Below are 27016 nucleotides of genomic sequence, written 5' to 3'. Positions count from 1 at the left end.
GTATCCTAGTTAGAATTCAATATGTAAATTAACAATGAAGTTACATTCTTCATTTAGACTAGTTTATAGTAGTGTACAATCAGTTTTAGGGCCAGGAAAACTCATATACATGAAATATAGGGAAAACTCACATATTGTGTTGTATCTTACTCAATTTTTGATCATTTTAATTTATTTTTTCTGGAATATGAAAGATACTTCAAAAGTATAATTTTTACAGCTTAGATCATGTAATTTGGTTAAGTATTAGTTGAGTTATAGTAGATTTTGTATTTGAGTGTACTTAGTGTGACGAAAATCACGAATTGCACGTGTGACAATATTTATGAAAACGACAGTAACTCTCCCTAGCGTGTTTCGCTTTCAACTTCACGTGCCAGCGCGACTTTGGACATGCTTCTGATCCATGGAAGCGGAAATAATATTTAATTGATGTTCCAACAAAAGGACGTGTCCCACAGCGTCAATCTGCCATGAATGCGGTGAAATACAGGATAGAAACTAGTGCATGCACACAATGCTCGGAATTTTCAACTCCGCCGACTTTCTATTCTACGGAAACATGCCATCCATTTCTCACCTTTATTTCTCTCCACTTTCTTTCCTTCCTCCGTCGACGTTATTACTGCATCTAGAACAGGTCCATGGCCTTCTTTCCGAAGCTCGTCTTCTTCAACCCGTTCAAAAAGAGGGAATGCGGAGAGGTGCTCGTTCATCCAATCATGCAAGTCCTTGACGTCCGTGATGGTATAGATAATGCCGCCAGGTCGTAGGACGTATGCATACTCTGCGAGAAGTGTAGGCGAAATGATACGTGCCTTGTGCTTTCGCGCCTTGAAATGAGGGTCGGGAAAGAGGAAGAACATCTTTGATAGTTGGCCCTTGTGCATGTAGTTAGGGAGGAATTTCATAGCATTCGCCCGAATGACCGCGACATTTTGATATGGGCCCTTCCCGATCTCTTGATGATCTGGGGAGGGTGGTGGTGGTTGAGTGTCCTCCGTCAATCGAAGGGCGGTTATTCTGTCTTCAACATATTTTGTCACTTGCACACGAATCTCCATCCCTGTTAAGGAATCAGTAGATTCATAAGTTGCGTACTCTAGAGATCATTGATTTCACCCACCAAGGATTAATGTATCAGGGAATAGCGGCGCAAGAGCGATTAATAGACCACCAAAGCCACAGCCAATGTCAGCGAACTCGGGGCGCTTTCTAGAGTCGATATATGCCGGGTATAGACTTGCAAGATCGAATGAATCCGGATCCGGTGGATACTCTAAACTATGGTCTGAGAACGGATTTGCATGGGCCCGCTGCCTGTAGAATCTTTTCTGTTGAATACGAATAGAATACTAGTTAGGACTGTCTTCGATTTACTTTGTCCTTGAGCTCACCTGTGGTAGCAGACGAACATCTTGTTGACCTTCTTGAGGCTCAGTGCGTTTCCTCTTTCCCATAACTGCAGACCTATGAAGGAATGAGTTAGTCTTCCCGCATAACGTATTTATTTGTAAATAATCGTACTGACCAAAGGATCTCCAGTCAGTCAAGTTTCGTTCAAGACAGGGTGATCGGCCGATAGACGAGTTTGGCTGATTACGTACGGTCACGTGGGCGTGGACAAGAAGTCCGAAAGTTTTTAACGAAGTAAAATGAGGCGCATTTATTTTGCATTTGATTCGAGTCACTCGACCATATCTTTTCGCGTTTTCCTGCCTACTTATAGTCTCTCGTCTCTCCTCTTTCTTCTCCATCTTCTTCTCTCTTGTTCAAAATGTGCCCTGGCTGCAGCAGCGACTCCTCTTCCTCCCCAGTTGACCGCAACGAAATGGTTGGCGTCGAAAACGGCCGCGTAGGACGACCCTCACAAGCTACCAACGGCATCAACGGTCATGTCAATGGCAATGCTAACCCTCAACAAAACGGTGCTGCTCCCAGACACACTCAACGAGCCAACCCGTATGCTCCACGCGCATCTGACTTCCTTAACAATGTGACAAACTTCAATATCATTGAGAGCACTTTAAGAGGTGAAGTTTCAATCCGTCGTCAAGTAATTCAACATGTTAACGTTTTCTTCCGTATCTCATTGCAGAGGGAGAGCAGTTCGCCAATGCATTCTTCGATACCAAGACGAAGATTGCCATTGCGAAGGCGCTCGATGCTTTCGGTGTCGAATACATTGAGCTCACCTCCCCGGCAGCATCGGAGCAGTCCCGCCTTGATTGTGAAGCGATTTGCAAGCTTGGCCTCAAAAGTAAGATATTAACACATATTCGTTGCCACATGGACGATGCCAGAATCGCCGTTGAGACCGGTATGTCGGCTTGAAATATATTTAGTGGCGAACATGTGTTGATCCCTCCATTCCAGGCGTTGATGGAGTCGATGTTGTTATTGGTACCTCTTCATTCTTGCGCGAGTTCTCGCATGGCAAGGACATGACCTACATTACCAAGACCGCAATTGAGGTCATCAACTTTGTCAAGTCCAAGGGCATTGAAGTTCGGTTCTCAACTGAGGACTCGTTCCGCTCTGATCTTGTCGACCTGCTCAGCATCTATCAAACTGTGGATAAGATCGGCGTCAACCGTGTTGGTATTGCCGATACAGTCGGATGCGCGAACCCTCGCCAGGTTTTCGATCTTGTACGTACACTCCGCGGCGTCGTAAGCTGTGATATCGAGATCCATCTCCACAATGATACGGGTATGGCTATTGCAAACGCCTATTGTGCGCTGGAAGCTGGTGCAACACACATCGACACTAGCGTTCTCGGCATTGGCGAGCGTGTTGGTATTACTCCACTTGGCGGTCTCGTTGCATGCTTGTACGCCGCAGACCCAGAATATGTCAAGTCCAAGTATAACCTGCCCATGCTCCGTGAAATTGAAAACCTTGTCGCTGAGGCTGTAGAGGTCAACGTGCCTTTCATGAACCCAATCACGTAAGTTTCTTCATTCATCGTCTGTGAATCGAATTTGTCTGACACTAGTTTTATTTAGCGGCTACTGCGCATTCACGCACAAAGCCGGTATTCACGCCAAGGCTATCTTGAACAACCCATCAACCTATGAAATCCTCAAGCCAGAGGACTTCGGTCTCACGCGCTACGTCGCGATTGGACACCGTCTAACAGGCTGGAACGCCGTCAAGTCGCGTGTCGAGCAGCTTAACCTCACGCTCACCGATGACCAGATCAAGGACGTCACAGCTAAGATCAAGGAGCTCGCAGACGTGCGTACGCAAAGTCTCGACGATGTTGACACTATTCTGCGTGTCTACCACTCCGGCATCCAGAGTGGTGAACTAATGATTGGTCAGAAGGAGGCGTTTGATCGTCTTCTTCGTGAACACCGCGCCGCCAGCATATCTCAGGAACGCTCAAGCGAACCGATTGCTGCAGCTGCGTAAAATGATCTTAGATCTATCGATTCGATTGATACAGTGTAAATTACAACTTGCTTTCTATCCTACTGACAAAGGCCTCTCGCTTGGTTGTTGTACACAAAGATAGGTTAGTGCGGCGTGTGCGTCATTGTATAATACCTCTATTTAGATCGCTGGATCTACAGTGAAATACATCTTGAATTTGGATTACTTTTTCAGACGTATAACCGATTAATGCGCAAGATTTTGCAAATCGCATCGTGACGTTTTTCACTATGTAGAGAAAGTCTCGTTTTGTACAGTACCGGTGGCCCGGGGTTTCTTTTAGGGACCTGTGCCAGGTAATATACCAGCGCTCCTGCCAGGTTATGGTGTTGCATTTTGCATAAAGGGTTCGAGCACCGATCCAGACAGCCTTTCCGTCCCTCTGTCCTGCTCCACGGGAAGTCATCCAACTAGCATCTCTTTTCCCCACTTTGCAAATAGTCCGGTGTTTTAATTCCATGAGAAGTACACACAGATACGGATCTGTTGCATAGGAGCCAATCGACTTGTGCATTTTGGATTTGGTCCTGCAAGCGAAATCCGAAATTATATTTCTCCTAACACAGATTTCGGGACACAGCAAGACTAGTGTACAAAGTGAATAAAATAAGGGAAATGAGGATGGGCTCGTGCTCTCATGTTCAAAATACTGAACTACATAGTAAAGTGCGTTTATGAGGTTACAAGCTATGAAGCAGAGCGTGACTTTCAATGTATCATACTTTTTTTGATTGTTGGTCTGAGACATGAATTAACGATTTATTGTCTGTGTACTATTTTTACCTTAGAACGTTCTCGACTATGGGCAGTTGCGTTCAGAACAACTCCAATAAACCATCGCCTCGCTTCAACTCGAACCAATACGTGATGGCTTTTGAGACATGTTAGATTTGTCTATAAATAAGGCCTGAAGCGCAAGAACAGCCCATTACTTCTTGCATCCTTACCCTCCTATCGTCACCCAGTTTCACGCGGTTTCTGAAAAACCATATCGCACAATGTACATCATCACGTCGAACGAGTTGGATGTCCTACTGCCTCTCGAGACCGGGATTCTGCCTTTCCCGCCGAAACGTGAGACCAATCGACACGCTCCCTCGGTTTGGTAAAGCCAGAGTACGGATCTGAGGATGAGGGCAAACTGGCCACTCCCCTCGTCAGTAAATCCATGCTGAGGTTTACCAACCGCATCACAGGGGCCTTCCGTCGTCGCAGCCATCAGCGCGGAGTCAAGGTCGTCTTCTCTAGCAAGATCAATAACGCGAACGATGTCATTAGCGACGACAGGTTGACGTGGTCCTCCAGTCCCGACAACTGGCGTCCTGGATTGCTGCTTCTCGAGCAGGCTGTGCGTCGTGCAGACATTGTAAGGAGACCCGCGGCATTCGAGCAAGTCTGAGGCTGCTTGCGAAGGGAGGATGCATGCATTTTCCAGAGACCGGGAAAGGTTTCCGCTCGAACTAAGCTAAGCTTCTCGGAGTTTCAATTTCTAATAGTCTTAGACGTTGTCTGACTTTACTTGCACCTAGGACCAGAAGATCTGGATTCAGCGTTGCCTGTGGTTGGTGCGGACGACATGAGGCAAGCAGCCATGTCTCTGCCTGTCGCGGTTCACTGATGTTTCTCTACAGATTTGACGCTGAGTTGAAGTCAGCTATCGTACGAAATAACGTGGCTGCCATGAAGTACGCTGAATCGGATGCATGTCATTGGATGCGAGGTGAACGACGGCGGCGGGAGATATTACCGAAGGAGGACTGGCCACTCTCCTTTGCCCGGTATCCCCCTACAGAACGACGAGGACCCCCAAGACGAAGGAGGGGAAAGAACATTGACGGAGTGGTGGACTGGCGGTCTTGGAATAGCAAGTACGTAGCTCAGAAGTGTAGACTTCTTGGCGGCAGCGAGACTGCCGGACTTGGGTGACATCAAAGGCAACAAGATTCAAGACAGCAAGGCAGCAAGACACCACGTGGTTAAAGAGTCAAGGGCATGTGTCAAGTCTGTGAGGTATGACTGTGAGGTTCATGGTCAACTTCCGGGGGGGGGGGGCATTTTTATTTTTTCTCCCGAAGTTGTAAGATTAAGTAAGAATATAGATTGTAAGGCATCTGGCGCGTGCGTGAGACTTGAGCTGTAAAAAGTGAGATTAAATAAGAGCCTAAGTCGTAAGATAATCATTAATCAAGAGCCCGGGTTGTAAGAAAGTGCGATTAAGTAAAGACCTGAGTCGTAAGAAAGTTGTGAGTGTCTGAATTGCAAGACGTAAGATTAAGCACTAACCTGAGCCGTAAGACGATTGCAAGCTGAGAGTCAGAGCAGTAAGAAACGAGATTAAGCAAGAGCCTGAGTCATAAGAAAGTTGTAAGTGCGCGTAAGAGTTGTAAGAGGTAAGATTAATTAAGAGCCTGAGATGTAAGACAGTCGTAAGCTGAGAACCCGAGCTGCAAGAAGTGAGAGCCAGGATTGAGTAAGAGCTGTGAACCAGTAAAATCAAGCTAAGATCAAGTAAAAGCATAAGTTGTAAGGAGTGCAAGTTTGACATAATCAGAAACTACTTAAGAGCAACGCTGAGCAAAAGGATAAAGAGGCCATGAATGCTGGTTGTAAGAGAAATGTGTCGAGAATATGATCGAGGGTTACACGCCAGGCCGGCTTGTGCCGAAACCTCCAAGATTTTCGTTCCGCTTTGTGTTTTCTCAACCTCAGCCTTGCCTCTTGACGTGTTCGTCTGCACTCCGTTGTCCGTGCGCCGTCCTGACTTCCTGACTGGTCGTTTGTTCTTTGCATTCGGCTTCAGACTTTCGCAATGTCTTCATCCGATGGCGCCATGGAAGCAACGTCGATTTCCGTAATAGATCGTGTACAGTCAATCGTTTCTGAACACAGGCAGGCTTTGCTTCTCGGAGCAGTTCTTCGATCTACACTTTGCTTTTCAGCAATCCCAGTCATTTTTGTGTTCCTACATCGTTCTGGTCACTTTCATATTTTGTGTGGAGTATCCAAAGCAAACGTCTAAATCATCTGAATTCGGCTATCTCTGAAGATATTAAGAACAAGCTTGTCACGATTCGTACTTTCGCAGTGCAGCGCTTCGCTAGTTGCAATCGGTGAGGGCCAGTCATTCAAGACCTCCGTGCGTTGTTACAATCCATTCAATTTTAGCTAAAGAGTCCAATGTCCTAATCCTACATAAAGCATATAGGAAATCAATGAGAAGTATCGATGGGCGAGTCCAATTTCCTCAATAGTCCATGCATCATGCTTTTTTAACTCGTGCCGCATCTTTCCTATCCGATGATGCTCCCTCACTACGGGCAAAGGCCTAAGATTGCATCCTGGCACTCCTTGGTTGGGCTACCGAAACGCCCCGAATCAGGCAGGCCGCCAGCCTCTGTCAAAGGAGACACAGGGACCGTGCTGGCACTCGTTGTGGTACTCGTTGTTAGTTCTTGCCGACGTGTGAGTTTGGGCATATTGGACATGAAGTACTACAGAATTGTCAGTTTCAGCCGTGGAGATAGAGACAAGTTGTGAGTACTTACTAGTGGCGAAGCAACGGCTGCATGGAAGAAAGCGGCAAGCACGACGAAGCGAAGATTAACCATATTTCACTGGATCCTTCCTGTCAGTATCGTCCGCCGAAATCTTCGAAGTACTGGCAGGCTTACGCTGGATGAATAGATTTGGAATAGTAAGGAGAGACTCGAAGGAAGGTCAAGAATACGCAACCGGGCGCTTATTTTCGAAACCAAGTTTGGATGGGTATCTTTCACGCTTGAACCGGCCGCTTATAAAGTGAATCGCTATTCACCTGTGTCTGCGTTGGAGTACCGGAACTTCATTTCTCCTTGCAACTGAGACGCAATCTTTATTGATCATCTTGAACAGTCAGAAAGCCAATGCATCATCCGATGGCTTTCGCTATGCGACCCATATCTTAAGCAGTTGATGAGTCTCGGATTCGCTTGCTGATCTGATGTTATCTTTCTGTAGTGACGGACGCTCTCCGTGGTATCGCGTCGCAAAGATCAGCCTATAAACCGAGGACTATGAGGCAGTGATGATTGTTGCTTATTCGCGTTTCGGAAATCGCCGGTGTCCATGATGATGGGCGAGACTCTGAGATCCTCAACTGCATAAGTATTTAAATGCCAGTCCTCATCAGGATTTCCAGAAGAACATTTACTCCCTGATCATCGTTTAATTTGCCTCGCGTTAGTCCTTGTTCATCGCTTTGGTTTCTATGTTTGGTCTGCAGAACTTCAAGCTTGTATCTAGCGAACAGCCAAGACACTTTCGAAGGTCCTCTATGATACTACATATGGCTCCCAGTGATCTTCTACTCTAGGAACCATCCACTGTGATATAATCTTTCGTTGTCATCTTTTTCCGAAGCAATAATATGCGCATCTACAATTTTTCGTTACAATCGCTATCTTAAACTGCTAGCAAATGAATGAACAAAGTAACTTGCTGTACTGTACTGACTAGTGCCGGCAACCTAATATGTTTTTGCATTCTGAATGACTATTATCCCTATGAAAAGCAAACAATTCCTCCGAATCGTTGGCAACACTCCCAACTACGTTACCCACAGTGCTTCCGATGCTATCAAGAAGACCGCCGCTCTCGTTTCCCCCAGTGCTTGTTCCTTCATTGCTGTTGTTTGCAATTTGAGGGCTAGCCGAATGTGTGGGCACAGTGTGCACTGCTGATGTGCTTAATGTGGTGGTAGGTTTAATGATTGTTCCAGAAGATTGCTGGACGTGCGCATCAGTTAATGTCAAGTTTCAGTTAATTAGCTATTATAAAGACGCATACGTACTATAGGAGCACACTTTGCACCAAGGAACAGGATAGCGGCGGATAAAGCGGCAAGGCGAGTCTTAAACATTGTGACTACATAATTCTCAGTTTAATCTTCCCTAGTGCTGCGAGTGACTCACCACAGGAATGTAGAGTACGCAAGTGTGTGGAGTTGTACAAAGTCGATATTGCAAGCCAGTGCAAAATATTCGTGTGAGAAATCAAAGAAAGAAAGGAGTGTGCTGAAAAGAACGTTATTGAGCTTGCAAATGGAACCAGACGGTGGAGTCAGACTAGGCGCTTGTGGGTATCTCAGTAATTATTCACACTTTTATAACACTCTAGCAGTGCATATATCTTAGATATCAGCAGTATATCATGCTTCTATACTATGGCTTCAACTGGATGTGATAGATGGTGTTGATGCTAGATACCATTATCAGCATCATGATCTTCCAGGTTACTTCAAATGATACATGAATTCATTCCCTTTACATCAGATATGGTCATTGTTGTATAGTTCGCTTACCAAGCCTTGCTTGAATATTGATCCTATCGTCAGTTAGTCGAACATCAAGTTGCTGATGAAGTAACGGCAGTTGGCATTACTAGTAGTTTGACAGTGATCAGCTTTCACGAGCATCATGTCAGGCACGTATAGCCAACTTGCAGTTGAGTTTCGTCAAGAGGCACCGAATCATGATCCATTACTTCGTGAATGGTGACCACTGTGTGATCCGCTTGATTTGGGAGTTACAAGTCTCTTTCTCGATGAGAAGGATCAGCTTAGATTCAGCTATAAACCGAGGTCCATGAGACAGTGATGATTAATGTTGTAGCTTGTTTGCATAAGACTAGTTCCTAAGCTAGTAAGCCGCATACTCAAACACCAATCCTTATCAGGATCATTAGCAGAAGTATTTATTTACCCCCTGACCATTGTTTGGTTTGCTCTGCATTGCTTTTCTGTAGAGCTTTGAGTTCTACGTCTGGTATGCAGATTTAAGGTCGCACTCAGCGAACAGCCAAACATGCTCTTTACAACCTTTTTTGTATCACGGGAGATAGCTTCTGGTGGCCTGATTCTCTTCAAAATTTTCTTTGTCGGAGAAGCTCTACTTGACCGACAATTTCAATTTCAACTTCGCAGTATTTTTCCAAAATCATCCTTGCAGAATGCTGGTAGAGAAAACGCATTTATCAATATATGCATCACTTTAAACTACACCAGCAGGTTAAGCTAGCTACTGCAGAGTATTTAAAACACTACACAGTCTTTGGATTTCTCACACTCTATGCGTGGAGGGGCCCTGTCGCCACCGACAAATAATTCCTCTGGATCATTGATAACACTTCCAACTGGAGTACCAACAGCGCTTTCAACCTCACCAAGAAGATCACTACCGTTGTCCGCATTTTGGTCATTGCCATCAGCAAGTTTTGGACTTGCCGAATGAATAGGTAACGAATACACTGCTGATACGCCCGTCGTTATACTAGTAGCAGGTTTAATGCTAGTTTCGGAAGGCTGCTGCTTGCGTGTCAGGGCTGACGGTCAGCAACAAATTTTCCATCTATTTGCCACAATAGAGATGCATACGCACAACTGGGTCGCACTGGGCACAAAGAAAGAGAAGGCCAATGGATAGAACGAGTAACGGATTTTTGACCATTGTAACTAGATGCTCCTCAGCTTAATGTTCCCGAGTATCATGCATAACTCACCACAGCTATATATTTGTGCAGAATCAATATTGCGAACTGGAACAAGTAGATTGTTTGAAGGAAGAAAAAAAGTGAACTGATGTGAAAGTGGTCTGGCCTGCAGAAAAAAAACCCGACGCTCAAGTCAAGGTGGGCTGCTTGTGGGCTTTTGGATGAATGATCGTTAGGCTTTTTATATCAAAACTCTGGTGGAACACAGGATATATCAAAGTATTAATTCATCAGGCATCTGAGCTGCGTGCGCACAGTGGCCGTTCCGAGTTGACTCTAAACACCATTGCCAGCATCGTTAGAGATTCATGACCTTCCAATCAGCTTGTATTGTTCCGGAAGTCCAATCGTACCTCAGCTATGCGAGACTGCATCCGTTCCACGCAGCCACTGATATTGAATCCTTTTGTATTTGACGACTGACGGACAGGAACACTGTTGCCTGTCTCATAAAGCGTTTACTAATACTTGGTGAATACAGGCGTCTCCCACTGTTGGCGACCCGATTCAACATGTTTTATACAGTAACAAATAAAATCATTTGTATCGTTTATGTCCAGCGTCCATTATAGAGAAGGAGTCGGATACAATAAATTTTGTTCAAATTGACCTAGGCTCTCAATCCGGACAAGCTGCTCAACTGCGCTGACTTTGTCCAGCCTGCAGAATCCGGAATCCAGATATGAGCTCGATCTGTCCTATAGTATATCGGTATAAATCAAGGATTGACTCGATTTACTCACAAATACCCTGGTACCTCTCCTGACATCTGCATCACGAAGAGTGAAGGAACGTTACTGTGCACTGACAAATAAGTAAAAGTTTTGTGAGTGAATTGGGTAATGCTCTCAATTACGTAATCATGCCTCGTAGAATCGATCACGTGCAGTATTTCAGACTAACGATTAAGTCGTGGGCTCATAGTCAAAGAATCATACTTGCTACAAGCGAAACCTGCGGCAACACATAGACCTGCTCAAACGCAATCGCTATCGCGAAGGCGAAGACTCTCTTCTTCGTGAGTGATGACACGTTTGGAGGATGAATCAAAACTGAAAATGGACTGCTGTACGTAGTGGCTGTACTACTAATTGCGTGTTTACGTTTGTAGGTCGACGAAAATACGCGTGGTTTGCTGTTAACGGGGATCAAAATAGCTTCTCGTTTTGCTCTCAGGGACTATCTTCTCGTTATTTAGTCGCATTAGGGCGACCAAACTAAGGAGAAAGGAATCAAAACACGACCAACGTCTTACACCTATCAACTCTGCATGCTGTATTCAAGTCTTGCCTCGAGGCACACGTTGCATTTATCTTCAGTTGGCTTACGCGCCGACACACATAATTAATTACTCAGAACGTCCAAAGGGGGAGTACGTTAGTTGGGATGTCGCGCTCTGTGGCCAGAACTGTTAATGTGGCGGCAGCACAACATGAGGAGGAAGGAGACTTGACGCGGACGGATACGAAGGGATCGAGTCGGGCACGCACTGGTACGTCTTAGTCATATGTGTTGGTTACATATCTTGTTAAGTAGGTTGAATACTAGGACAACAGACGGTCTTTTCTCGATTGCAGTCGCTATTTCCGAACTCCACTCAAGTCCCAAGAACACCCACTTCAGATGCTCGTGTTTCGGTAGAACCGAGCAAGGCGCTAGGCAACTCTACAAAACCTCCTCCACGTTTTCTCAAAGTTCATATCGTGACATGGAATATGCACGACGCTTTACCGACGGTAAGCGTGCTCAGAAACATTGAGCAGAAACATGCCGAACTCTATTTGTAGGGGAATCTGGAAGATCTTCTAGGCGCTGTACCTCAATACATTCCGTGTCCAGATGATAAACCTGACAAGCTCCGCATACCGAACATATCAGAGGAAGACTGCCACCCATATCATCTCGTTGTTGTGTACGTACATCTTGAGATTTTCACACACGGACAATGTTGCTCAGTAATGTTTGGCAGAGCTGGTCAAGAATGTCCAACGGTGTCAGGTAAGAAGGAATTTATATTATAATCGATTAGTACTCATATCCTTTCAGGCATTCCCAAGGGAATCGGAGCTAGCTTTCGACATAAAGATAAGGATAAACACAAAGATGGTGAGAAAGGTGCGAAGAAGATAAAGGGGAAAGACGGGAAAGAAAAGGATGATGCAATGGAACCTGACTGCCCTCCGGCGAGCAATCAGCCTCCCACGTCAAATGGAGATGCGCCCTCGGCGAGCGCCTCCCACAGCGCAACCTCAGGTTGGAGCTGGATTCTGGAGGAATGGTACTGCCATGGTCTTGGTCAACTAGACGGCATTGCAGGGACTTCTACTGCGTCGGAACTGTATGATTCACAGGCCGCTGGTGCAGCTGCATTCAGTGGCACTGGCGGAATATCCCAAGCTTCCGCTGACATGAATGCCCTGGTCGAATGCGATGAGGATTACAAAGCGAAGAAGGATCGGAAAAAGAAAGACGTCGAAAAGAAGCACAAAAATTGTTGCTTAAAAGATAAAGGAAAAATTGGGCCATACGAGCTTCTAGTCAAAGAGAGACTGATGGGGATTTACATGGCCATTTTTATCTACCGCGATTTGAAGCCGCTTGTTCGAGGTAAATGACAGCTCAACAGGTCATCTGCTCGACATCTGTTAATTGACGACTAGGTATCTCCAAGTCATCTGTCTCAACGGGACTCATTGGTGGTCGTGTCGGAAATAAGGGCGGCGTTGGAATCAGCGTCAATCTCGATGGAACAACGTTACTTTTCATTAACGCTCATCTCGCAGGTAAGGCGAGAAAAAATTGCATTGTACTGTCAATCACTGACTTCCATAACAGCCCACGAGGATCGTGTGATGAACCGCTTATCAAACTTCAACAAAATCAAGGTTCTTCTCATTTTACTGGGTTGTTGAACATGTTACTTACGACATACACAGTCGGAGTTGCAAGTGAACGATTTTCTTTCGCAGGACGATCCACGTGTCATGTCAGAGGGTACGTACGACTTTATTTAAAATCGATGACAGACTCAGATGCTTCTACAGACTTAATCGATAAGTTCGATTACACATTCGTCTTTGGTGACCTTAATTTCCGTCTGGATGTGACGAGATTACACGCAGATTGGTTAATATCTCGTCAAGGTAGTTTAGACATTGATCGAGAAAAGTTACATTCTAACGTCAATATTCAGACTATGATCAAGCTCTCAGCTTTGACCAACTGCGGGGGGTGATGAGAAGGGGCGAAGCATTTGTTGGGTTCAATGAAGCCCCCATCCGCTTTCCACCTACGTTCAAGTACGACGTCATGAAGACGCTGAAGCGAGACAAATCTAATGCTACTCAAGACACTGGGAAGAGTCGCGGGAACAAGCGCTGGGTAGGCCATCGCTCCAATCAGAACTTATCAGAAGTTCGGGAGACAGACAATGAATTATCTGTTCCTCTTACTGATGGACATGACCGCGGAGGATCATTAGACGCGGAAGATGACAATGGCTCATTCGTCTCTACTGCGCTGACAGGGATGTCCATGCAGACACGCACAACGGCAAATGGAGAATCCGATGACAACGATGGATTCTATGTGCGCGCAAAGAGTCCAGGTTTCTCGACTAAAAGCAAGGACGAAGAAGCACTTTTTGTCGCGAATAACGCGGCACATAAACTATTTTTGGCAAAGGCTGCTATGAAAGCGAAAGAAAAATGGCTGTCAATGCTGAAGTCTCGTTCCCCGGTGTCTCGAAACCCATCGCAAAGGTCACAACATAGCTTCTCTGCGTCATTGCCACAGCTAAAACCCCGTGCAACGAGCTCGGCAAGCGCATCTTCCGCATTCAGAGGAGCGGCATCAGCTCTTGAACTGGGCCGACCGAGTGCACCTAGCGTCAATGAGTTGCGTAGGACCCCTTCGAAAAAAAGTGTGAGATCGACCAAAAGCGGGAAGATTCTCGCATCTGCATCTGCAAAAGGGTCTGAGGACACCAAACAGGAATCGGACGTTGGTGTGTATGACTCTTCAAGCAAGCAACGCGTCCCGAGTTGGTGAGTGTCTCCGACCATGCACTTATATTTCTGCTCACTTATGCATTGAATACGACGAAGGTGTGACCGAATTTTGTGGAAGACTACTATTCAGCCGGAACCCGACTCGGAAGATGAAAACGAACCGGATCTTACAGGTCACCATATGAGCCTTGGACCGCGAATGCTGGCTTTCCTGACCAACGCCTTGCGACCACTGTCAACGCGTACTCGTACTGCTTCACTTTCTTCCATTCCCATAGCCGATTTGCCTTCGCCCATCCCGGCGACGGCACCTTCACGACCTGCTACGTCCAGATCAGATTCACAGCCTCTTACATGTCAAAGCCCGGAAGAATCTGAGGAAAATCCTGGACCATTCAAACCCAGATCACTTGCTAACATCATTGGCACACGCGGCCGCTTCCAGCGAAAGGCACGGCACCCTAAATTACTAAAGTCCCGGTCAATCGAGCCGGTTTCGACGACGCCACTCATGCCTTCGAGTATGCGTAAACGTAGAAGTCGGGCGTACACTGCAATGCCAGTAATCTCCGCACCAGTAGTGACACTCCCAGAGGACACCACACCCATCGCTGAGATGGAGACTCCCGAAACTTCCCGTCCGGCACCATCGAAGGACTCGGTAGGGAGGCAACGTACCACGTCCTCACGAGGATGGTTACGCCTTCCGTTTTTCAACAGGGAAGCTGATCATGAGCCGTTGGTCTCCGATGAGAATTTTGACCCAGGCCATCCTCGTGAATCAATAGGAGCGAGGCCACGCCGACATCGTCGGGGTGAAGTCGTCGCCCTTGGCTACAACTCATTAGACGACCAGGCTATGCGCAGATTGGAAGGACGGAGCGATCATCGGCCAGTGATCGGTTCATATGCCATCTACATCTGATTCGCATATCCTCGTTCATCACGAACAATGATTTATTGACGGTAACTTATAAGCAAGCTCGCTCTCTGAGTTCTCATAATTATATCGTACAGACGCCATACATAGATGGATACCTAACGGACAACGGAACTGCCTCTTGTAGAAGCTATACCACTCATCTTATACCATCATTATCCTGTACCTGATACATACCCACAGTAAATAAAGTTGTTTCTAGTAGCCTCCTTAGGCACTCTCTTTTTCAGGGGAAACCTTCTCTTCTGGCTGTCCTTTGGCCTTTCTCCAGAACACCCACGTATCAAGAACGTCCTGGGGATGCTGATGTTAGAATCTCTCCGATCTGATGGGTCGACGGGTTTCTTGCTTACCTTCTCTGTTGCAAAGACAAGGAACGCGACAAGCGGGACTATAACCAGACATCAGTCAAGGTGTATTTTCTCTCTAATACTGTCAACTCACTTGCGGCCTGGAAATAATCAATCACGCCGTTGAACAAGTTGTTCCGCGAAATGCCCACAAGCAAGATTTCATCCGGATGAACGATGATTGCTACGTTCAAACTAGCACAATAGTGTGTCAGAATCTGCCTAGCACGCTTCAGTAAATCTACAAAATACCTGAGTGCTGCGATACGGTAGACGCTAAATAGGACTACGCGCAAGAAAAGGGTAGACCAATGTCCTGTCCTTTTCCTCAAAAACTCGCGCTTCCTATAGACATTTGTCGCTATAAGAACTAGAAACGTGTGAAATTGAATTCTTTAGGTTTAGAGCTGAGGTAAGAAACTTTCGTACCTTCAAAGCCGACTGTAATGAGCGATATGAGGCATGTGAAAGTGAGGACTGCTCGCAGGCTGACAAACACAAAGGGCGGTCAGCCTGATTATTTTAAAAGAGTGAATTTTCCAATCTTACATCTTCAATCCCGGGGCCAATGAATGCGTGAAATCCGCGTTCTGCAAGATGATGCAGTAAAAAACACTAGGTATCGAGAGATTTGATCCAGGAATCGGCTGGCCGGTGTTACTGTTATATGCCACTTTGCTTCCGGCCTTCGAAGTATCAGAGTTGGTCTAGAGTTTTACTCCAGTATTTCCGTTACTCACCACGACTGAGTACACAGTGAACGTGACAAAGACCGCAAATGGGAACCCAAGGAGCTGCAACAGCGAGCATCGCATTAATAATTGTTTCTGCTGAATCCGCTCATAATCACAATCAGAGCGTACTCACCGCGCATGTGTACAACAGGTCCTTGCGGCTTTTCGTCCAGAAACCGCTTTTCACGGGTCCCTGTTTAGAACTCGTAAATGATCGGAGCAGCGACCACAGCTAGTTCAACGTTAATTGATATACCTGAATAAGATGGTAAATCAAACAAAACTGACATATATCACGAGGGCCAAGTTTGTGCAGGCTGTCCTATTATTAAACTGAGAATAAATAAATCACTGTGGTCGTTTGAATATACACTTACAAAGCCTGCACACCGTTTAGCAGCGCAGCTTGGATGAGACAAGGATCATACGATGGGTTCAAAGAGAGTAAGTCATCTGTACTTCGCCCTCGGTACACACTAAGGAAAGTTTCAGATAATTCCTTTGTGGCGAAGAAAATGGACTCGCAGCAAAGAATACAGCACAGAGGAGAAAATCCATGATATGCAAAAATTCACGAAGACTGGATGGCGGGACACTTTCCGAGAGAACAGAATTGTGAGGACCAGGATAGGGAGAAGAATATGTCCTCCAGCTATCTGAATGCCGAGATAGATCTTCTCGTCGACCTGCTGAACTGTTCGAGAAATGTCAGGGCGCGTACAGGTCGAGAAAGGCAAACAGCTTACCGTGCTGCAGGTGATCTACCAGCGCCTGCGATGGGCCGTCACCGTCAGAGGAGGACATAGTATATGCAGTCTACCGCCAGCAGCAAGGAGATAGTATAAAAGAGCGTCTCAGTCAAAAGAAGGAAGACGGGAGCCAGCTCAGCACCAGCGCTGAGGCGAGTAGAGTGATTGAGGAGAAAATGTTGGTGAGTCGGACGGCCGGCGATGAGAACCCTTCAATCGTATTCGTCCGGCGCCTTATGAGACACAGTGTCGTGTTCTGAAGCAAGATCATGATCTGCGTTGAGATACCGACGACAGTGTTGCTATCAGTTGGCCGTTGAAGGCGAAAAGATATCAACTACATCATCAGTGGCTGCGTTGAATGGATGCAGCCTCTGATTCGCTCTGTCGAGTCTGCCCTGAATGAATGGAGGTGTACTATTTGAATTGAACAAACTGTTTCTCCGTTATAATCCATGAAGATGGTGAGAGTTGATGTTCAAGTAACAAGCAACCATCAATTAGTGGATAAGGAAATCGCGGCCAAATTGATACAACTCGGACCCACATTAGGCACCTTTTCCGAAGGCTATACTTCTATTTTTATTTTTGAGTCACAGAAATATGCACGAAGAATATACATATATGATAGGAGAGCGGGGCAATGGTATAGCCTCCTCGAAAATTTTGGAAGGTCTCAAGCAAATAGGAAGCTCTGGAAGAATCAACACTCCAAGTGGTTCTTGACTTGATCAGCACCATGATGGGCGGGACCGAACATCACTGTAGCGAGTCGACGTGATGCTACCAAAGCAACACCAGGCGCAGCCATGAGACCACATACACACAACTAAACCAACCCAAAAACTCGGAACCAATACAAACGAGTGCTTAAGGGAGTAAGTGATGTGTTAAGATACAAATGCACGCCGACGGCTCACATGAGCACTGGAAACCAGTATCCAAAGCTAAAAGAATACTGATAAATGCTGCGCAGTCCAAGATATATTGAAACAAATGAATAGGCACAGTGCATAAGTGGGAAGTTTGGCAGTGCCATAAGCCAATTGGCCAGCCCTTCTCCGTATAAAAATGAGGCGAACAGCGGGTCCATATCACATCAGCACATCGTTCGCACTCACTTTTCGCTCCCCAAGTCTTGCGCTGGTCCGCATAATCATTCGCGCAGGCGTCAACTTTCCTTCATCACGCATAAATCGTAGGTAACTCCGAAATCATTGTTCGGCAGATCCTTTACCATACTCTCCCAAAGACGATGATGCTTCCAACCGGTTTTCTCGTATTGTCACTATTATTCATTTCCCAAGGAACACTCGCCGCTCCTCTGGTGAGCCACACAATGACTAAGTACCTTCACATAGACTTACCTGTAGAGCAAGGCGGAACGTTCAGATAACTTAAATTCTCTCGCACGCTCCGCACCGTCATTGAGTGACGAGTCGACAAAGGTCCTTACGATTGCACGCCGAGACGGGAATGAAAACCAATCAAATTCCGGAAAGAATGGTAAAGGCGGGCTTCTAGGAGGAATTGGGTCTGCGATAGAAGATTTTGCCGGAGGCCGGATGGGAGGCGGATGTGGGGGTGAATGCGGGTATATGAAGGGTGGGAACTAGTTAGCCATTCGCATCGGAAAGGTGATGCAGGTCATCGCATGTAACATTATGTATCATATATTTCACTTTTACTCGGGGTAGAAGCCAATACCGGAGAAAACGCACAATCATCAGAAACGTTAAAAATACGACCTTGAATTGTATTGAAACGCATGACAATACATTGTGATGTAAACTTCAATACCACTTAAGCAGAGATGGTGACTTCCACCTCGACACCAGGCTCAAGCGAAATCGAGGTCTGAATATGATAGTAAGGTTATGATTAAAAGCAAGTCAATGAATCAACGTACAATCTGCTTGACGATCTCGCTTGAAGAGACAAGGTCGATCAGCCTCTTGTGGATTCTAAGTTCAAAGGTATCCCAGGTCTTAGATCCCTCACCACAAGGCTATAATATCGTCCTGTGTGTTAAAATCGAAGACAGGGCAGAGTAACCTTGGAAGTGCACTTACAGACTTGCGGGTGGTGATCTTAAGAGACTTGGTAGGAAGACGGACTGGACCTCTGACACGAAGCTGTTTGTCCTTAGCCCTGTTGATCAAGTCCCTGCTGACTGTTCTCATAATCATCAACATCGAGGCACTGAGTTAACTCCATTCTGGTGCTTACACTTTTCCAAGCTTGCCACATTGCTGCTTGAGAGCGTGATGCGGATTTTGTGAATTTTAGCGGGAGGGATGGCACCCGCGGCATCGTATTCCTTTTCGCCCTTAGCGACGTAACTCATCCTTGCTAGTTTGTCCGAGGATAGTCAGCGGTGACTTCAATGCGAATTATCAGAATAAATCTTTGCAAGATTTACGACCGATGTTAGACGCACCTAGGGCTCTTGGTGATGGTGTATGAATGAAAATTAGAGTTTAGAATTCTTGCTCTTTTGGGTCGCTGCGCACAGACCATCGGATATTGCCGTGATTATGTCATCCATTGCTTTGCTAACGCACTCGCCTACAACTCATTTCATCCATAGCTGATTCCATACTCTACCACTAGTCATGCAGGGTGCGTGACAAGTTATAGAACTTTACTAGTATTTCTAATCTTTAAATTACAGGATTCAATAAGTACTACCCGCCCGACTATGACCCGAGCAAACACACCAGCTTGAACGCGTACAGAGGTGAGTACATGTTGCGTAATGATCGAATGAACCAGGAGGTTAACACATTGTTCAGGGAAACATGCTCTTGGAGACAGAGCTCGCAAACTTGACAAGGGAATCCTCATAACTCGTTTTGAGCTACCTTTCAACATCTGGTGGTACGTGCCACCAGTCACTCCTATTAGCACATCCACTTATTTGCTTGTTCCACGTAAACGCTACGTCCTTGGCTCGAAGTAATGGCTGCAACAACCACATTGGCATGGGCGTTCGGTACAATGCAGAGAAAAAGAAAATAGGCAACTACTACTCAACACCGATATTCTCATTCCGGTGCAAATGCCATCTCTGTGTTAACTGGTTCACAATCGAGACCGACCCGAAGAACACTCAATATATTGTTACCTCGGGTGCACGAAAGAAGGATGAAGATTGGGATCCAGAAGAAAATGGAGGGTTTAAGATACACGGTATGCCAGCCCTACAAGCTTCCCTGTAGTAGTCAGGCACTGACCAGTTATTTAAGATCCTGACAAAGAAGGTCCTTCGGATCCTTTGGCTGCATTAGAGAAAGAGACACAGGCTCAGACGCTTCTCAATACTGTTCAGAAGCCTCGAATAGAGGCACTACAAGAAGTTTCGGAGCATTATAACAGCGACCCGTACACCCTTTCTTTGCGTGCACGAAAGCGTTTCCGCGCAGAGAAGAAACTCGACAAGGCTCGTAGAGATGCAGATGACGCCGTGAAAGGGAAATACGCGTTACCTGAATCGTTAACACTGGTTGCGGATGACGATACTGCCAGAGCCGAAGCGAGGGAAGCTTTTGCAGTCGGAAGAAGTGAACAGCGTGCAGACAGGGATGCGAAGAGACGACGACTTGACGCAGAAGTCGGTCCACTTGGGTCAATCGTGTCCGCTTCTGGTGCTTCTGGCTCGCAATCGCAATCACGGACGACCTTACCAGACCGTACAAATCGTCTTTCTGTTAAAGCGAGACCTTCGACAGAATCTGCCGCCGAAGCTTCGTTTTCCTTACGGAATCGGCTCCTACAAAATACCGCTCGCCACTCTGACCCGTTTCTGAGACAGAGTAGTAGTAGGACTAAGCCTCCAGATGCAAAGTCCTTAGGCGTGAATTTGAAGAGATAACTATACCGACGCTGTATCTCTATCGCTATCTTTGCTTCTTCCTGTTTCCTCTCCCGTTATAATTTTTTCTTCGCCTCTTAGATTGTAATATGGGTGTGTAGTTGAAGTTTGTATTTAACACTATTGGAGTTGTGTAGTTTACATGGGCCAAAGGATCGGTACACGTACAGCGTAAAGTGACAAATTAACAGGGCAGTGCCAGATACCATGGCATAGTACACGTTAGGCGGTCCACGGATATCTTAACAAACCTGCCTTCATGAACCCTGGTGTCTTCGAATAGAACATACGGAGACATTTCACAGTAGCCATGGCTTTGCTACAATAAACGAGTCGAAGTGTCAAGGCGTTTGATGCAGGCAAGAGTCGTCTTGAGCGAATTAAACGAGTTACTCATTCAAAATCACCCGTGGTGCTTTTTCTTCTGGCCAAGTGCTCGAATGACGAGCCTGTAGTAATAAAGAGAGAGCAGCGAAGTCTAGCATTGCCCCGGCCCATCTCATGCAATGCCGTGAGTTGACTTATTGAAAACCGACGGGGGTCCTGTCACAGGATAATGATGAATCTAATAGGAAAGACTTCATTGTCTGACAGTGACACAATATCCGTTCCTTGCTCTCCAGATCCTATACAACAATGTCCAAAACTTGAAATAGTTTTCTTGTATATTTCCACACTATTAGTTTCATGTAGGTTATACTGGACAGCAAACATGATCGCACAAAGAAACGTTACACGTACAGCATCGGGAGCGAGGAAACAAGAGATGAGTGTGCTGGATATGGTAACATGACATGCATATGATATACGATAGGATAAGGAGAAAGACGCAGGGGAAGTTAGTGGAAGGAAGAGGAAGAGGAGAGATATCATCAAAAGCGTCGACCAAGTATTGATAGAAAGGGGTACAGCAAAAACCATAAGACCAACCGACGTAGAAATAGAACGGATAAATACACATTACAAGTGAAAACGGAAAGCGAAAGATATGATCCAACTGTAATAAGACAGCGAAGGAAATAAGGCCAACAAAAATGAATCCCAGAAAATAAAGTCCGATCTAGGTGGAAATTGCCCAGGAATTGTCGCCAGACGACGGCGGTACGCTGTCCCATTTCCATGTATCCGTTGAACTAAAGTATCCCGACTCGCCACCGTCTATTTCGCCCCAGATGCCAAGTCGTAAAGGGTCAGCGTCATAGTAATCAGTCCTTGGGCCAGACCCTGAAGAATCGACGACCTTCGTCCTGTCATTGACAGATCCAGTAGACGTCGATGGTGGAGGATGGTCAGCTTCAGAGCCAGCACCCGACTCTGGACTTGGATTTGTCGATGACGTCGGTACCAGCTCAGGCGTATCCGGCTTATCATCGTCTTGTTGGAAGCTGGAGAAGTCCAGGAACCGCAAGAACGAATCATCACCGTCAGTAGCCTTTGGCGAAGCAGTCCCAGCACTCGCCAGATTCGACGCTGAAGAGCTTCCTGGCACATCTGGTATATCGAAGCCAGAACCAACTGTCTTCGCCAATTGCGCAAGAGTGTCTTGCAATTCCGAAGGAAGCGCTGAATTGTTGGTCAGCTCTAGAAGTTGTGTCATGTCGCTATAGAACTGAGCTGCCTGTCCAGGCGTCTTGATACTCTCAGCTTCCACATGTCTCCTTAGTGGCTCTGTCTCCGAAACATGTACCCAATCAGTCTTCGCTCGTTTTGAAGGCGTCTCTTCATTAACAGAACTGGTGAGAGCTGCTGGTCCCGACTGATCAGAATCATCCTCTTCGCGCGGTCTCTTGTTTGAACTGTCTGCAGGGGATGGTACAGCTTGTGCCGGGCTAGGGGCAGGTTCTGCAGCTGGCGTCGACGTGGAAGCCGTTGTCGTAGCCGGAGTTGAAGCCGGAGCAACCACCTTTGAAGTTCTTCGTTGCCGCTTAGGCTTCGCCTGAGACTTCGTTTTAGGCGATTTCGGAGTTTGAGGAGAGGTTTGCAAATGGTTCGGAGTAGTAGCACTGGGTAAAGGAGTGGAAGCGGAGGGCGACGATGCACTTTCAATTGCGACAGGAGATGTACCTAAGGTGCCTTTTTGCTTACTCTGCGCGGCAGACGGCGGACGATCAGGTGTCATTTGAGGCGTCCGAGTAGGCAGCGGCCGAAGGTTCTGTTGAGGCTGGTGCGGTGGCTGCAGCTGCGGTTGCACCGTAGGTGGACGGGGAACAACAGTTGCAGGGCCTTGTTGGGGAACCGACGAATGAAGTACCCCGTCATTTTGCTGTTGCGCAAATGAACGGGGCTGATTCTGGTCTCCTTGCGGTAGCATTTTCAACTGCCGCACCATCAAGCCTATCCTCCTTTGTATATCCATCACAGAATTCGCAAGCCTCTCAAGTGTAGGGATGTCCAAGATGTACATTGGATTTGCAGATTGTAGAAATTGGCGTTGTCTGGTGCACAAATCGACCTGAAAAACAAATACATCAATATAAGAAAGTCTCCACCACAAAAAAAGCATACCATGTTCAGGACGACCTTCACTAACGGTACGTCGTTCATAGTAGCAAGATGCATAGGGAGGAACTTAGGAATTTCTACCAAAGCTTTACAAACATCCTCAAATCGACTGAGGAAATTTCCCTTGTCGACGTCGGATAATTGCTTAAAGTGCTCGGGTCGGATGACTTATGGGAAAAAAAAACATTCAGTCAGAATCCGAAAAAAAAAACACTCGAAAAACCTGAAGAAACGCACTTCGCTCTTTTGAAATACTTTGCTTCAGTTGTTCCATCAGTGCATTAGCTTGTCCCATCGCCTCAGGGGTTGGCCTCTGCAAATTTGGAAGTGCGTTAAGCATTCCCATATTCTGCGAAGCCAGGTGCTGTGCGTTCAGTTGCGGGCGCTGTTGCGCTGATATGTCAGCCGGCTGATCAGAACCTCCGGATACGCCAGGATGCGGAAGACCATTTGCAGAATAAATTCCATTTTCACTAATAAATGGCGAAGAATTGTGCAAGCCCGCCCGAGATTGAAGTTGATTCTGGAAGGGGTGTGACGTATTTCGAACAGCCCCTTGTTGTTGGAGATGGGCGGCTTGTTGCTGAGCAGCTTGCTGCTGCACTTGCAAACGTTGCATTTGCATCTTTCGCCAGGACTCTTGGAGTGTCGGTCTGTTCTGCTCAATATTCCGAATAACGTGTTCGTTGTAGCCAGCGGCGCGCATCTGTTCGACTGTCATATTCGCCAACTTCATCATTTGCATTACCTGCTGAGCGGACAAAGCCTGGTTTGGTCCCGCTGGCTGGCCTTGTCCCGCGCTGGGTTGATTCGGTCCGCCCTGAGGGTCCGCATTTTGGTTGGGCTGAGAGGTGAAAGACTGCTTCATCGTCGCCGACATGTAAGTAAGTTCAAATGTCTCCAGGAGTTGCTCATAAACAGTTTTGAGTTGCTCATCAACCTGTTCTTGTGTCCGACCAGCTTCGCTTAAGCTCGTTGGATTCCATCCCATCTTGGCCGCAATCACGTTCCATAGGCTGTGTCGGTTCACCTGGAATATTAAAGTCAGGAGAATTTACTATGAAACAATAATATCACGCACGTTGACGACGCCACCATACTGCAACACCTCTGTGTGAAGCTGATGAAGGTCTATTTGACGATTGCCTATTGCTAGCAGCCTCGGATCGGGATTCATTCCGCTACGTCTCCACCATTCCCTCATTATACCCAAAAACTTGTCCCGAGCGAATGGGGGAAAGCTCATAGCTGCGGGTCGCTGTTGCCCACCTTGTCCGTCAAGGGTCGAAACGGGTTGCCCTAAATTACTCTGTGCACTGGGTGGCGCAGAGCCTGACGAAGGAGGAGACGCCTGGCCGTTATTCTGAAGAAAAGCTTGTAGCATCTGTTGCTGCTGAGGCGTAGGAGCAGATCGTGGCACAGGAGCTTGCTGGTGCTGGTGCTGCTGCTGGTGGATTAGACTTGGCTGCATCTGTTGATGGGGACCTTGACCCTGCCCACTTTGTGAAGCACCATGAATCAACGGCGGATTACCTGGCAGAGCATTCACAGCATTGTTCGGGTGTGGCATCCAATTTTGGTTCGGCTGCACAAGCGGCTGGCCCGTTTGCTGCTGATGAGAGGCATTCGGAAAACCCATGGAACTCCTTTGTGACAGTCAGTGTCAACATGACGGAAATGACTTATGAGCACTCACGAAGCTCCTTGATTCTGACCGTCATTATTGGACGAAATTGCCTGCGCCTGCTGCTGCTGCTGCTGCTGCTGCAAACGCTGACGATTTGCTAGTTGTTTCGCATATTCCATTAAACCCGCGAGCAACTTTTCCTTATGATCCAATGCGATTTTTTTTTCCCTAAAAGCCATCATCGTTTCTTGTGTATTGGGCGCCGGTACTGCCGTCAACTCATTCTTTTCGGCATCGATCATGCGCTTCAATTGCATCACCTTAACTCGGATTTCATCGAACGTCAATAAACGGCCATCGGCGCTTCGTATAAGATGCCCGACGTCACCCGTACTCGGCATCCCAGATGCAGGAACAAGACCGTTTTGACCTCCAGGTGGGGTTGAGAATTGCTGTTGTCCAAGTGGAGCGGAGATACGACCATCATCAGGTTTGGGAGGGAACATGCCCGCCTGAAAGGGAAGTTGGCTTAGATTCTGTTGCCCACCAAAAGGCGGATTCGTCTGGCCAAAGTTTGCTGGTCCATTCTGGGGCTGCTGTTTCTGTGCGCGATTAAGCAATCCGAGCTGGCGATTCATCTGGATCATGGCAGGGTTGGTAATGCCATTACGCTGTGCGGCCAGCATCTGCGCCATCTGCGGCGTAAACTGGGTGTTCTGGAGACCACCCATACCGCCACTTGGTTGTCGCTGCATGGCGAACATCGGATTCTGGGTGGGTAATCCATTGTTCATTTGTGCCGTCCCACCCAGGTTGGGGAACTGCTGCGCTTGCTGGAGTTGAGGAGGCGACGACTGCTGGGGCTGTTGCTGCTGATTTTGAGTTTGCGAGAGAGCCTGACTCCTGAGGAGTTCAGCCATCTACAGTGAATGATGGTCAGAAATCGAAGGATGGACGAGGTTTGCACGTATAAACGGTTGCGACGTATGAGGGCAGAGTGAACGCACAAAAAGCAAAGGTGCAGAAAGGCAAAGGGAGAGAGAGTACGTGCGAATGTGACATGGAAGAATGCGAATCAAGCAGACTGTTGTGTGACGGAGTGACGGTCATGACCCAGAATAGAAGCTGGTACGGATATTGACCGGTGACTGCACCATCAGGGGAGACCGATGGGACACAGACGGACAATGGAACGAAGGTGAACATTGTAAGAGAATGGTGAGCACACACCTGCTGGTTTGAAAACTGCTGCTGTCCTGCGCCATCCGCCCCGCCCATCTGCGCACGATGACTGTTTTGTATTTGTTGCCACATGCGCTGGTGCTCTGGTCCTACACCGGGTATCTGTTGCGCTTGGTTCAGAGGTGCTTGCGGTTGCTGGTAGGCCATCGGATGCTGCTGCTGCTGCGCAAGATTCATGAAGTTGTTCGGGGGCACCGGGTAGCCCGGAAGGTGATTCGGTCGATCTGCCATGGCGAGACGACCGCAAGCGTCTAACAAAAAGCGTAAAGTCACTCGCGGTGGGCTGTAGAGTGGCCGGGCAGAGCGTGCAGGAGGGCACGCTACGTGCTAGCGCAGGCTAGAGGCCGGGCAGAGGGGCGGCGGCGACAAGAGCGGGAGGGAGGGTGAGAGTTGTGGGAGACTGGTAGTCGTGAGGAGAGGCCTACGAGTGTCGCGTTCTGGTGGGTTACATCGGCGGGGTTCGGCTACTGCCGCACGCTCGGTTCGTCCTCCCGAATCCGGTCTTCTGCACAAATAATGTATAAATAAGACTGCAAAACAGCGTCTTTATTTGGTACGCTGCTGTAACTGCTCTCTGGGCATTCTGATATGCAACCGTGCCGGTTATGTTTTCATGAAAAGAGGCTCAACGTCGTACGTGTATCTAAATACCCGCCTGCCAACGGCGTTTCAGTTCATATGGACACTCCGCCGTGTTCGGCGACTGATAAAACCTTCGTCTATGTGCTTAAAATACATTTTGTGCCAAGTTTAAGGCGCTTTTCCACCTCATGCTCGAAGTTCGCTTCGTCATAAGTCAGTAACCCTACTGTACTGTATCCCATTGACGTTAATATTGCCGAAATGGCTGTAGCAGTTCGCACCCTTTCCTTTATAAGAACCGAGTGCCGCGCCTCGCTCCGGCTTAGAATGATGGTTGCGCCTCTCTGTGACTCTGTCTCTGACTGCATAATTATTCTCCTTTGTTTCACTTAGTACAGCACTCGAGCGTCTGCATGACACAGGCCTTCTCACTCAGCGTCAGT

At 47.1% G+C, this 27016-nt stretch overlaps 11 protein-coding genes across 11 annotated transcripts; 3 read left to right on the top strand and 8 right to left on the bottom strand.

The window, feature by feature from the left end:
* Positions 1 to 414: 414 nt before the first annotated feature.
* Positions 415 to 1471, bottom strand: FOMMEDRAFT_102478 (tRNA-methyltransferase). The gene is made up of 3 exons (XM_007262830.1): positions 1398 to 1471; positions 1127 to 1334; positions 415 to 1066 (listed from the first exon to the last, which is right to left on the bottom strand). The coding sequence occupies exons 1-3, from the start codon at positions 1458 to 1460 to the stop codon at positions 531 to 533; spliced, it is 807 nt and encodes a 268-aa protein (XP_007262892.1). The 5' UTR covers positions 1461 to 1471; the 3' UTR covers positions 415 to 530.
* Positions 1472 to 1831: 360 nt separating this feature from the next.
* Positions 1832 to 3417, top strand: FOMMEDRAFT_76994 (homocitrate synthase; the record flags this gene model as incomplete). The annotated part of the gene is made up of 4 exons (XM_007262829.1): positions 1832 to 2033; positions 2099 to 2320; positions 2377 to 2950; positions 3009 to 3417. 4 exons carry the CDS (start codon positions 1832 to 1834, stop codon positions 3415 to 3417), a joined length of 1407 nt encoding a protein of 468 aa, XP_007262891.1.
* Positions 3418 to 4405: 988 nt separating this feature from the next.
* On the bottom strand, positions 4406 to 5367 carry FOMMEDRAFT_151911 (uncharacterized protein; the record flags this gene model as incomplete). Its single annotated transcript, XM_007262828.1, has 4 exons — positions 4406 to 4898; positions 4964 to 5035; positions 5102 to 5128; positions 5186 to 5367. The coding sequence occupies 4 exons, from the start codon at positions 5365 to 5367 to the stop codon at positions 4406 to 4408; spliced, it is 774 nt and encodes a 257-aa protein (XP_007262890.1).
* Positions 5368 to 6749: 1382 nt separating this feature from the next.
* FOMMEDRAFT_151910 (uncharacterized protein) lies at positions 6750 to 7046 on the bottom strand (the record flags this gene model as incomplete). Its single annotated transcript, XM_007262827.1, has 2 exons — positions 6750 to 6929; positions 6984 to 7046. 2 exons carry the CDS (start codon positions 7044 to 7046, stop codon positions 6750 to 6752), a joined length of 243 nt encoding a protein of 80 aa, XP_007262889.1.
* Positions 7047 to 7469: 423 nt separating this feature from the next.
* FOMMEDRAFT_151909 (uncharacterized protein) lies at positions 7470 to 8335 on the bottom strand (the record flags this gene model as incomplete). Its single annotated transcript, XM_007262826.1, has 3 exons — positions 7470 to 7560; positions 7993 to 8201; positions 8267 to 8335. The coding sequence occupies 3 exons, from the start codon at positions 8333 to 8335 to the stop codon at positions 7470 to 7472; spliced, it is 369 nt and encodes a 122-aa protein (XP_007262888.1).
* Positions 8336 to 9505: 1170 nt separating this feature from the next.
* Positions 9506 to 9920, bottom strand: FOMMEDRAFT_151908 (uncharacterized protein; the record flags this gene model as incomplete). Its single annotated transcript, XM_007262825.1, has 2 exons — positions 9506 to 9795; positions 9848 to 9920. 2 exons carry the CDS (start codon positions 9918 to 9920, stop codon positions 9506 to 9508), a joined length of 363 nt encoding a protein of 120 aa, XP_007262887.1.
* Positions 9921 to 11225: 1305 nt separating this feature from the next.
* FOMMEDRAFT_165370 (DNase I-like protein) lies at positions 11226 to 15091 on the top strand. The gene is made up of 11 exons (XM_007262824.1): positions 11226 to 11455; positions 11512 to 11699; positions 11751 to 11875; positions 11933 to 11961; positions 12010 to 12570; positions 12624 to 12746; positions 12799 to 12848; positions 12900 to 12957; positions 13008 to 13106; positions 13157 to 14009; positions 14070 to 15091. Exons 1-11 carry the CDS (start codon positions 11350 to 11352, stop codon positions 14896 to 14898), a joined length of 3021 nt encoding a protein of 1006 aa, XP_007262886.1. The 5' UTR covers positions 11226 to 11349; the 3' UTR covers positions 14899 to 15091.
* Positions 15092 to 15123: 32 nt separating this feature from the next.
* Positions 15124 to 16801, bottom strand: FOMMEDRAFT_25855 (uncharacterized protein; the record flags this gene model as incomplete). Its single annotated transcript, XM_007262823.1, has 11 exons — positions 15124 to 15207; positions 15267 to 15304; positions 15358 to 15504; positions 15693 to 15751; positions 15813 to 15853; positions 16004 to 16057; positions 16131 to 16229; positions 16286 to 16319; positions 16375 to 16473; positions 16592 to 16691; positions 16744 to 16801. The coding sequence occupies 11 exons, from the start codon at positions 16799 to 16801 to the stop codon at positions 15124 to 15126; spliced, it is 813 nt and encodes a 270-aa protein (XP_007262885.1).
* A 1483-nt stretch (positions 16802 to 18284) lies between these two features.
* FOMMEDRAFT_102473 (ribosomal protein S1) lies at positions 18285 to 19129 on the bottom strand. The gene is made up of 4 exons (XM_007262822.1): positions 18976 to 19129; positions 18819 to 18919; positions 18656 to 18754; positions 18285 to 18603 (listed from the first exon to the last, which is right to left on the bottom strand). The coding sequence occupies exons 1-4, from the start codon at positions 19091 to 19093 to the stop codon at positions 18550 to 18552; spliced, it is 372 nt and encodes a 123-aa protein (XP_007262884.1). The 5' UTR covers positions 19094 to 19129; the 3' UTR covers positions 18285 to 18549.
* A 232-nt stretch (positions 19130 to 19361) lies between these two features.
* Positions 19362 to 20763, top strand: FOMMEDRAFT_144589 (DUF572-domain-containing protein; the record flags this gene model as incomplete). The annotated part of the gene is made up of 5 exons (XM_007262821.1): positions 19362 to 19368; positions 19421 to 19486; positions 19542 to 19626; positions 19706 to 19938; positions 19995 to 20763. The coding sequence occupies 5 exons, from the start codon at positions 19362 to 19364 to the stop codon at positions 20618 to 20620; spliced, it is 1017 nt and encodes a 338-aa protein (XP_007262883.1). The 3' UTR covers positions 20621 to 20763.
* A 568-nt stretch (positions 20764 to 21331) lies between these two features.
* FOMMEDRAFT_138512 (uncharacterized protein) lies at positions 21332 to 26358 on the bottom strand. The gene is made up of 6 exons (XM_007262820.1): positions 25980 to 26358; positions 24819 to 25669; positions 24204 to 24768; positions 23360 to 24152; positions 23126 to 23289; positions 21332 to 23072 (listed from the first exon to the last, which is right to left on the bottom strand). The coding sequence occupies exons 1-6, from the start codon at positions 26220 to 26222 to the stop codon at positions 21681 to 21683; spliced, it is 4008 nt and encodes a 1335-aa protein (XP_007262882.1). The 5' UTR covers positions 26223 to 26358; the 3' UTR covers positions 21332 to 21680.
* Between the last annotated feature and the right edge of the window lie 658 nt (positions 26359 to 27016).

The sequence above is a fragment of the Fomitiporia mediterranea genome (genome assembly GCF_000271605.1).
Source record: "Fomitiporia mediterranea MF3/22 unplaced genomic scaffold FOMMEscaffold_2, whole genome shotgun sequence".
Classification (NCBI taxonomy): domain Eukaryota; kingdom Fungi; phylum Basidiomycota; class Agaricomycetes; order Hymenochaetales; family Hymenochaetaceae; genus Fomitiporia; species Fomitiporia mediterranea.
The sequence above is the reverse complement of the archived record's forward strand: the minus strand, read 5'-3'. Positions and strand labels throughout refer to the sequence as shown.